Below are 9,870 nucleotides of genomic sequence, written 5' to 3'. Positions count from 1 at the left end.
GATAAATCACAGGAGAGAACAGCTGCAGGCAGCCAAAGGTGTTCACGGAAACGCTTCTTATTCTTCATAGGCCTGTCGTAGGAGCAATCGAAACGATATAGGCTTCCATCCTAAACTTGGCTGCAGCCCCATCACCAATCACATCACCAAGCTGGGCGTCCTCTGAGATAGGTCATGGTTATAGAGGTTGTAGAGCACAGTTTGTAAGTAAATGTGTCAACTGTCGTACCAAGTGGAAACATGAAACAAGAGAGCACTGCGAAACTACTACGCACGTGAACATAAATGAAATTAACCCCCACTCATGCATGCAAGACCTTTTTTATTTAAAACTCATCCTGCTTCTTGTGGGGACTTTCAAATGCGGTAGCTACAATACCTGCGTTTACATGAAGGCAGCACAAGTCGACTGAACTGAATAAGTCAACCTATCGTCTCCATGTAAAACGGTCTTTGTCGACTTAAAAGAGATGTCGACACAGTAAAGATAAGACGCCCGGATTGAGCAGTTCAGGCGACAAATGTCGACTGGACTCCGGCATGCAAAACATGTCGAGTCTCAGTCGACATTCAACCACTTCACTGCCGGATACTTCGTCCTCCCTCACCTCAGAACAGACTTGTACGTATCTTGAGTACGTACTCAAAATACAGTATTTTAAATACATTTTCCGGTATTTTGGTACTCTACTGAATACTTTTTGCCGCAAGTTTTTTTAAAAGTATTTAATATATATATATATATATATATGAATGCATAACTGAGTACAGATGGACGCGAAAACAAATAGACTACAAGTAATGAAGAGACTTGGGAGGCCGTATAAGGGTTAAAAACACTTGCTACTTTTATTACATTAATAATTAAAGGGGCGCTAGGAATAGATTTACAGTTAGGGGTCGACGTTTCGGCAGTCAGCGCTGCCTTCAACAGAACTAAACTTGGAAATAGGTGACACGGGCTTATATACAAGGGAAAGAGGGAAAATGAGAGGGGAACAGTGCACGTGGAGCGGAGTTGGTGATGTTGCAGGAGCATTGTTGCTAATGGTCCATTGAGCACTTGCAGGAGCGTTGGCTGTCTTCCAGGAGAGTTCTCCTTGGTCGTCTGATAAACCTGAAATGATAACAGAGAGACGGCAGAAAGAACGAAAGAGGGTCGGGGGACTTGGTCTAGGAGCTAAGGCTGCGAACTGTAGACAATACGCCGGGGTCTTCGTTTATCGTGGACTGGAATTTGTGGATTAGGAATGATTCACGCTGTTGCCTGCTACGGTCTGAGGGGAAATCAGATTGTAAGATGTACACGTGGATGTCCACGTCCACGTGTAGGACAGTAGGTATTCCAGGGCACCTGAGTCACTTTTCGTAGATGCCTAGTTTGGAGCAACATGTCACGTTTGAGTGGGTACGCGGTGTACTGCTGTGTAGGGCTGAAGAGCACGAGCGCTAATGCTGAGGGCATGTAGGAGTTGTGGTCTGTCAAGATAGTACCCTTTCAGTAATGTGCAACTCGCAGAGGCATTTGGTACAGCATTAGGACTCCACTCAGTTACTTGTCTGACTGGGGCTCTTGTAACTCACCTTAAGTGCCCTGTGACTACAGTGTACGAGCTTGTTATAGATGAACAACAGCAAGAAAAGAAAAACAAAACAAGGAATTGGACTGGGACAAGGCTGATGCGGTACGTGGAGCTAGCACAGTAGTGCTGTCCCGGAGTGTCGCATATGGGTAAAACGAAACTGAAGCTGTCATTGTCATGTCATCATGCTTCATGACAGTGGAGAAAAAAGGCCACTTACCAGGTCTGTTAGAAGCAGGGAGGGGTAACGAGCATATTTTCGTTACCGTTTCCATTTTCGTTATTTTCGTTTCCGTTGTCTGTTTCTGATACCAGCCTTCCGATTTGGTTTCAGTTACGTTTCTGGTACTGTTTCTGGTAATGGAACGGCTTGTTGCAGAAGGACAGCCTTTTCAGATCTGTCAGCATCTCATTTTGCATAAGTACTGCTTTGGTGTTACGCGTACACATCACACAAGTAATTTCGATTCAGTGGGATCCATACGTCTCACAGGATTTTTTTAATCTACAGAAACATGTCTTCATCCCATAGGGTGTTGCTCTGAGACTTTGAGTCCAGCACCTCAAGTTGGGCATGACCATAAGTCCTTCTAATGTTGCATACATAGGCAACGTAGTAAACAATACTGCTATAAACACAGTGAAACGAAAAATGGGGAAAAGCAGGTTTGCATCCACGTACGTGCTATGTCGTGAAATCTGTTGCATAGGTCACATGTGTTGAGTTACGCGGACTGTGACGAGTAAGCGACGGATGCATTGTGAAGATAAGATGGCGAAAACCCCCAATGCCGGGGGGCTAAAATAAACGACACAAGCACAGAGCACTGACTGACCTCTGCGTTTGTGCCATTTATTTTAGCTCCCCGGCATTGTGGGTTTTAGTGGTTTTAATTATGCACTACCTAACCGCCCAATTTTTAACCCTTTTTGATTGTGAAGATCCCATATTGCGTTTCCCGTACTCTTGTGTAGTATTCAGAGCATATATTACTGGGAATAGAGGAAATTAAAAAATACAAAATAAAATCACTCATTAGATAACAGGAATAGCCATTACCCGAATTCAATACCGGACGATCATTTTCGTTGCCGTTACTGTTTCCTGTAATGGTGTACCATGGTATGCGTTCCCGTTTCCGCAGTATCGTTACGATTTCTAATTTCGGTAATACTGTATACCGCTTCTGTTTCAGTTACTATTACCGTTCCCTGGCTTAAAAGTCTGGTGAAAGTCAAATAAATCCGATTTAAATCAGATTAATCGGATTTATTTTGATTAAAAAATCATGATTTTTTGCAACCCTGTGCAAGATAACATCGAATACAGCCGTCGAAAAGAGCGACTTGACAGTGGGCAGCACATGTTTGCTTGAGGGGAAAGGCGTTGACACAGAGGAATCTAATGAATAAGGAAGTGATGGCAGCTGGTCCAGGTGGGCATGCATCCCAGACAAGAAGGTGGAGAGCACAATCTCACGGTTTCGCCGTGAAGTAGTGCGAGAGTTGTGCAGCGCCTTTCCTTGTTACTGTTAAAAGTTTTCTTGCCGAGCAATCTGCCTGCCGATATGACAGTATGTTGCTCAAGAAGGGGGAATTCTGCATCCTGGGCCCGCTTCACGTACGCTTCCACTGTGGAAACTACAAATATAGAGCATACTAGGCATGACTACTTGCAGGTTATGAGAAAGCAATAACATCTGTAAGACTTAGATAATATAAAGACTGAAAGGGGTCTATTCCTATTCCAGTCTCCATTCTAGAAGTGACCCTTCCTCGTCCTCTTTCTCTTGATGTCCTTACAACATACAAGGGTGTTTGTAGCGCCGAGCACTCGCCAAGCCACACACCATTTCATTTTGTACTCGTTAGTAGTATGGGATGGAGTACTACGACGACATCTTTCTCTAATCCAGTTCAAGCCAATTCTAATTTTAAAAAGCCAGCTCTAATCCCGCTAATTCGTCAATCCCAGTGACGTAATAGCTTCGCACTTTCACGCTAATTGGTCAATTCCAAGCTGATTGGTTGATCGCAGCTCCACCTCTTCATGCTGTTTGGTCGATTCATTGCCTACTACATCTTGGTTGGTTATAGCTCTGCATCTCCATGCTCAGTCGTTTATTCTATGCCAACTGAACGCTGATTGGCTGGCATAGCTCTACCCCTTCATCCTGGTTGGTCAATTCAATGTTTACTGAACACGGATTAGCTCCACCCCTTCATGCTCATTTGTCCATCCCATGCATACTGATCACTGATGGGATGGCCTTCCGACCAGTCACATGCATTTACAGGTGCCCCTTCCCGCTGATTGGTCAATTCCATGCATGCTGATATCTGATTAACTAGCCTTCACACTAATTACATGTATTTTGCGGCTACCCCCTGTCCACTGATTGTTTAGCGCTTCATTGTTAGGGCTTCCATGGCGGCCGGGGCTTTATACCAGATCTACCCACTGATAGGCTGGATCACCCCCAGTGGTTTATTCCATTCATTGGACCATAATTCTAGGATGCCTTCCTCGTGGTCCATGACTAAGACAGGAATCACTCATTGGTCAATTCCACTGGTGGAGCCCAACTGCTTACATTGGTCCATAATTGCAGCTATGCCAAGAGAGCCACTCATTGGTCACTTCCACTCATTTCTAAGCCCGCTCAAAGGCTGGTACACCCCTACAGTGTTGTAGCGACCCAGCCAGGCACAGCGTCATCTGCGCACGCCGATCTTCGTCGGCCCCTGCGCACGCTCCCCGCTCGCTGCGCTCTTGCAATTAAACAGTTCTCGTTCCACCCTTCAACTAGAAGGTTCTCTCTCTTCCTTCACTGGTGACCCGAACAGCAGAACACAGCTACCATGACCTCTCCGGCGCCGACGATGCCGGACCCCGCACCGCTGGCGTCGCAACCTTCCACTCTTCATGCTGTAGCCGTGAAGATTCCGCCTTTCTGGCCAGCCGACCCGGCTCTGTGGTTCGCCAACATCGAAGCGCAGTTTGCCCTCTGAGGCATATCTGCACAGCAAACAAAATTCTTTCACGTCGTTGGAGCGCTTGGCCCTAACGAAGCGTCAGAGGTCAGGGACGTCATCACCAACCCCCCAGCAGCCAACCCTTTCGACGCGTTAAAAGACGCGCTCACGAAGAGAACGACAGCCTCTGAACAGGAACGCCTTCGCAGCTGCTACGTCGGATGCAGCAGTTGTTGGGCGATAGGGCCTCATCCTTGGACGAATCCATCCTGCGCGAATTATTCCTGCAGCGTCTTCCGAACACGGTTCGCATGATACTAACAACGTCGAGCAGCGTTTCGCTCGAGGCTTTAGCGGAGATGGCGGATAAGATGATGGACATTGCGCCGCCAACTGTTTGTGCCATATCTCCACAACCCTCTGCACCATCACCGTCGGACTTCCAGGAGCTGCGTGACGAAGTCAGCCGCCTTTCCGGCTTAGTCGCATCAAGCCTACGCTTCGGCCGATCGCGAAGCCCAAGACACCGCAGCCCTCGTCGCGGCAACTTCCGTCGTCGCACACCATCGCCTCTCCAGCAGTCTGCAAATCCCGATGAGTGCTGGTACCACCAGACTTTTGGAGACCGTGCCCGGCGCTGCCAGCCTCCCTGCTCCAGACAGGGAAACGGGAGCGTCAACAACTGAAGACGGCCAGTTTAGTTGACGCAGCCCCAAGTCGTCCACGCCTCTTTTACATCACTGACCGCGGCTCTGGCGCCCGCTTTTTGGTTGATACGGGCGCGGAGGTCTGCGTCATCCCCGCCTCTCGAGACGATCAGAAGCGCACCCCACCTAACGCCAGTCTTCAAGCTGTCAACGGATCCCCTATTACGACTTACGGCGAAAAACTCGTTACACTCAACCTTGGCCTACGCCGCGTTTTTCGGTGGATTTTTGTGATTGCCAAGGTACCCCAAGCCATCATCGGTGCCGACTTCTTGGCTCACTTCGGGCTCCTGGTCGACATGAGTCGAAGAAGGCTAATTGACAGAACCACCAGCCTTTCGGTTCAAGGGGTTGCCGTCACCTCGCCACTTACCCCAACCATCCGTCGACTCGAACCGAAGACTGACTTCGAAGCTATTTTGCACGACTTTCCAGACCTCACTCAACCACCAAACTGGAAGCTCCCGGTCAAACATCACGTCGTGCACCACATTGTGACATCGGGCCCGCCAGTGCACGTTCACCCTCGCAGGCTGGCGCCAGAGAAATTCAAAGTGGCCAAAGAAGAATTCGAGCACATGCTCGAGCTCGGAATTATCAGGCCATCATCTAGCGACTGGTCTTCGGCTCTCCACATGGTCCCCAAAAAAACAGGTGACTGGCGGCCATGTGGGGACTATAGACAGCTAAACCGGGTTACTGTACCCGATCGCTATCCGATACCACACGTCCAAGACTTCGCGGCAAATCTGCATGGCGCAAGAATATTCTCGAAACTCGACCTAGTACGCGCCTACCACCAGATCCCGGTGGCGCCCGAGGACATCGGAAAGACCGCAATAACCACGCCGTTCGGGCTGTTTGAATTTTTGCGCATGCCCTTTGGACTCCGGAATGCGGCGCAAACTTTTCAACGGTTCGTCGACTCAGTCATCAGAGGATTGCCGTTCGCATTTGCTTATATTGACGACCTGCTCATCGCTAGTGCCACCCCGGAAGAACACGCCGACCATCTTCGCACACTCTTTGCCCGCCTCAACGAGTTTGGTATCATCGTAAACGCTGCCAAGAGCGAGTTTGGAGTGGAAGAACTTGATTTTCTGGGCCACCACATCACCCGCTCGGGCATCACTCCTCTCGCGTCCAAGGTGAAAGCCATCCAAGATTTTCCGCAGCCGACTACCTCACGAAAGCTCCGCGAGTTCCTAGGGCTAGTAAATTTCTACAGAAGATTCGTGCCGCACTGCGCATCCACCCTCCAACACTTGGAAGCGTTGCTAACGAATTCCAAAGGCCGCAATGCCCCTCTTGCCTGGACATCGCGCGCCACCGATGCCTTTTGCAGTCTCAAGCAGGCTCTCGCTGAAGCCACCTTGCTGAGGCATCCAGTGCACGATGCGCCCACGGCGCTCATGGTGGACGCCTCGTCGTCGGCCGTTGGCGCTGTGCTTCAGCAACAGATCGACCACGCGTGGCAGCCGCTATCATTTTTCTCTCGGAAATTCAAAGACAGGGAAACTCGATACAGCACCTTTTCCCGTGAACTGCTTGCTGTCTTCCTTTCGGTGAAGCATTTCCGCCCGTTTCTTGAAGGTCGCGTCTTCACTATATACACCGACCACAAGCCGCTGACCCACGCGTTCACTTCATCCGGCAACAGCCACTCACCATGGGAGATTCGCCAACTTACCTTCGTGTCCGAGTTTTCCACGGACATTCGGCACGTCAGCGGTCACGACAACCCCGTGGCCGACGCTCTCAGCCGCATCAGCGCACTGTCACCAGGTCTTCCTCAAGACATCAGTGTTCCGCTCAGCCTAGAGACATTGGCTGACCTGCAACGCTCAGACGAAGACCTCCGCATGCTCCGCGAAAACTCTACATCGTCGCTTCGTCTCGAAGACGTCCTTCGTCCCGGTACCGCCACCACGCTTGTCTGCGACGTATCCCAGGGGCATCCACGACCCTTTGTCCCAGCAGCCCTGCGCCGGCGGGTATTTGATACCCTCCACGCACTATCGCACCCGGGCATACGCGCAACGCAGAAGTTAATCAGTGCGCGCTACGTGTGGCCCGGCATGCAAGCCGACATCAAGCACTGGACGCGTGGCTGCCAGCAGTGCCAGAGAGCTAAGATACAGCGACACACTTTTGCTCCCGTGCACCCCTTCCTTCCACCTGACACCCGCTTTGAAAAGGTCCACTTGGACATCGTGGGACCCCTCCCGCCTTGTCAAGGTCACCGATATCTACTCACGGTGGTAGACCGTTTCACGCGGTGGCCTGAGGCGGCCCCCATGCCTGATATCTCCGCCGCAACTGTCGCCGCTACCTTCACGAGCACGTGGGTTGCCCGCTTCGGAGTGCCCTCCACTATCACTACTGACCGTGGGCGGCAGTTTGAGTCGTGTCTATTCAGCGCCCTCACCACCTTACTGGGATCTCAACGCATTCGGACCACTTCCTACCAAATCTATTACCTATCAGCCGCATCCCGTAATATCCCGTGCATCCCGGGATCCGGGGCATCAGGGGCATCCCGTGGATAGATAATTCAGAAATAACTGTCCTATCAAGAAACTTTCTTTTTCTTTTTTGTACCACTTCGGACCACTTCCTACCATCCGGCATCAAATGGCATGGTGGAACGATTCCATCGACAACTCAAAGCCGCCCTCAAGGCACACCCCAACCCCACCTCTTGGACGGAAGTTCTTCCTGTCGTCCTGCTCGGCCTCCGTTCAGTCTTCAAGCCGGACTTGGGGTGCACCGTAGCAGAGCTCGTTTAGGGCACAACTCTGCGACTACCTGGAGAATTCCTCGTGTCCCCCAAGGCTACTCCCCCGCCAGATCCAGCAGACTACGTTTCCCGGCTCAAGGCCATATTCAACCAGCTTCGCCCAGCACCCCCTCGTCAACCATGTTCCTCCAGGCTTTACGTGCACGACGACCTGGAGACGTGCACACACGTTTTCGTACGCGTCGACGCTGTCCGAAAGCCGCTACAGCCCCCTTATACTGGTCCCTATGAAGTCGTCAGCCGCACTTCCAAGTTCTTCTCCCTCATCATCAACGGCAAGCAAGAGCAAGTCTCCATCGACCGATTAAAGCCTGCATACATTGAGGCTCCTGCTGCTGACCTCACGGCTGCTCTGGTCTCCACCCCTCACTCCGTTTACCAGCCCGCCGTTCCCCGTTCAGCAAAATCCGTCCACTGGGCCCCTGTCCTGGTGACGCACCGCTCTTGCGTTTCACCAACGCGCTAAGGGGGGGAGCAGCTGTAGCGACCCAGCCAGGCACAGCGTCATCTGCGCACGCTGATCTTCGTCGGCCCCTGCGCACGCTCCCCGCTCGCTGCGCTCTTGCAATTAAACAGTTCTCGTTCCACCCTTCAACTAGAAGGTTCTCTCTCTTCCTTCAGTCTATTTCACTCATTTAGCCATAATTCTAGGATCATAACATGCTACAGCTCCTGGACAATTTGCACTGACTCCAAAGCTGCTCTGCAGGGACTGTGTCTACAAGATATGACAAATTTCCTCCATTACAAGATTTACATTGATCACATTTATTGGTTGTAATTAATAGAGGAGGGCACCACGCTGAACTATAATGCGTACCAGCCCACTGCGGTATTGAGAGAAATGAAGTGGCTGAGAAATTGGCAAAAGAGCCCCTCTCTCATTAGAAATGATCACCTATCCCCTTCACTAAAAGCGATGCAGTACACTTGCTCAACCTCAAAATGAAGGTATATGCAAAGAAACTCTGGCTGAAAACATTTCACTCAGAAGATTACATCAAACACTTTGATCCTGAACTCAAGTATGCCACACCTGTCACAATGAAATGGGAATACACCAAATTCATTCCCCGAATATGTCTTGGAGCCCTTGCAACCAGCTCAGTCCTCTTCAGGTAGGGCAAAGCAGACTCCCTGGCTGATCAATGTGTATGCTCCCATGTACCACCCCCCACGCCATCACACACTGCAGGACGTCCTCCGAGAAACGTGGACAGTTAGACAAAGACCTAGAAAAGCTTAGTCACATGCCTCTCCCCTTTGCCAAGGTAATGGGCAACTGGAATATCAGCCCAGACAGAAAAATTGCACTCAAAGTGCTGTATGACCTCATCAAAATTAAGCGAATCGTACAAAGACACTAAACCAGACACACTGAAGAAGAAACACGGCATGCCGCATTTCTGTTTCTCATTGGTCCAGGGCTAGGACAGGCACTCACTCATTGGTCCATTCATTATCAACATCACTCATAGGTTGCTAGACCCTAAATTACTTATTTGCCCATAATTCCAGGATGCTTTCTCAGTTCCTTTAGAAGTGAAGGGGCGGAGCTATGCCAGCCAATCAGCTTTCAGTAGGCGTGGAACAGACCAATCTGCGTGAAGGGGCGGAGCTATGACGTCACTGGGATCGACCAATCAGCAGGTTCAGAATTGGCTTGAACTGGATTTGAAATGGCTTGTGTTGGATTAGAATTGGCTTGAACTGGATTGGAAAACGGATACCGTGGGGCTTCATCCCCTACTACTCTCGTTGCAAAGGACAAGGCGTCAGCTATGCCCTGTGCACACCTTGCTCC

General features: G+C 50.4%; 2 protein-coding genes across 2 annotated transcripts; both read left to right on the top strand.

Moving 5' to 3' along the window:
• The first annotated feature begins 4,780 nt into the window (after nucleotides 1-4,780).
• On the top strand, nucleotides 4,781-5,245 carry LOC135384862 (uncharacterized). The gene has a single exon (XM_064614046.1). The coding sequence runs from the start codon at nucleotides 4,781-4,783 to the stop codon at nucleotides 5,243-5,245; it is 465 nt and encodes a 154-aa protein (XP_064470116.1).
• Nucleotides 5,246-7,905: 2,660 nt separating this feature from the next.
• LOC135384861 (uncharacterized) lies at nucleotides 7,906-8,532 on the top strand. Its single transcript, XM_064614045.1, has 2 exons — nucleotides 7,906-8,037; nucleotides 8,101-8,532. The coding sequence occupies exons 1-2, from the start codon at nucleotides 7,906-7,908 to the stop codon at nucleotides 8,530-8,532; spliced, it is 564 nt and encodes a 187-aa protein (XP_064470115.1).
• The last annotated feature ends 1,338 nt before the right edge of the window (nucleotides 8,533-9,870 follow it).

This window comes from Ornithodoros turicata, chromosome 2 (genome assembly GCF_037126465.1).
Source record: "Ornithodoros turicata isolate Travis chromosome 2, ASM3712646v1, whole genome shotgun sequence".
In the NCBI taxonomy this organism is placed as follows: domain Eukaryota; kingdom Metazoa; phylum Arthropoda; class Arachnida; order Ixodida; family Argasidae; genus Ornithodoros; species Ornithodoros turicata.
Note: the sequence above shows the minus strand (reverse complement) of the source record. Positions and strands in the feature narration are given on the sequence as shown.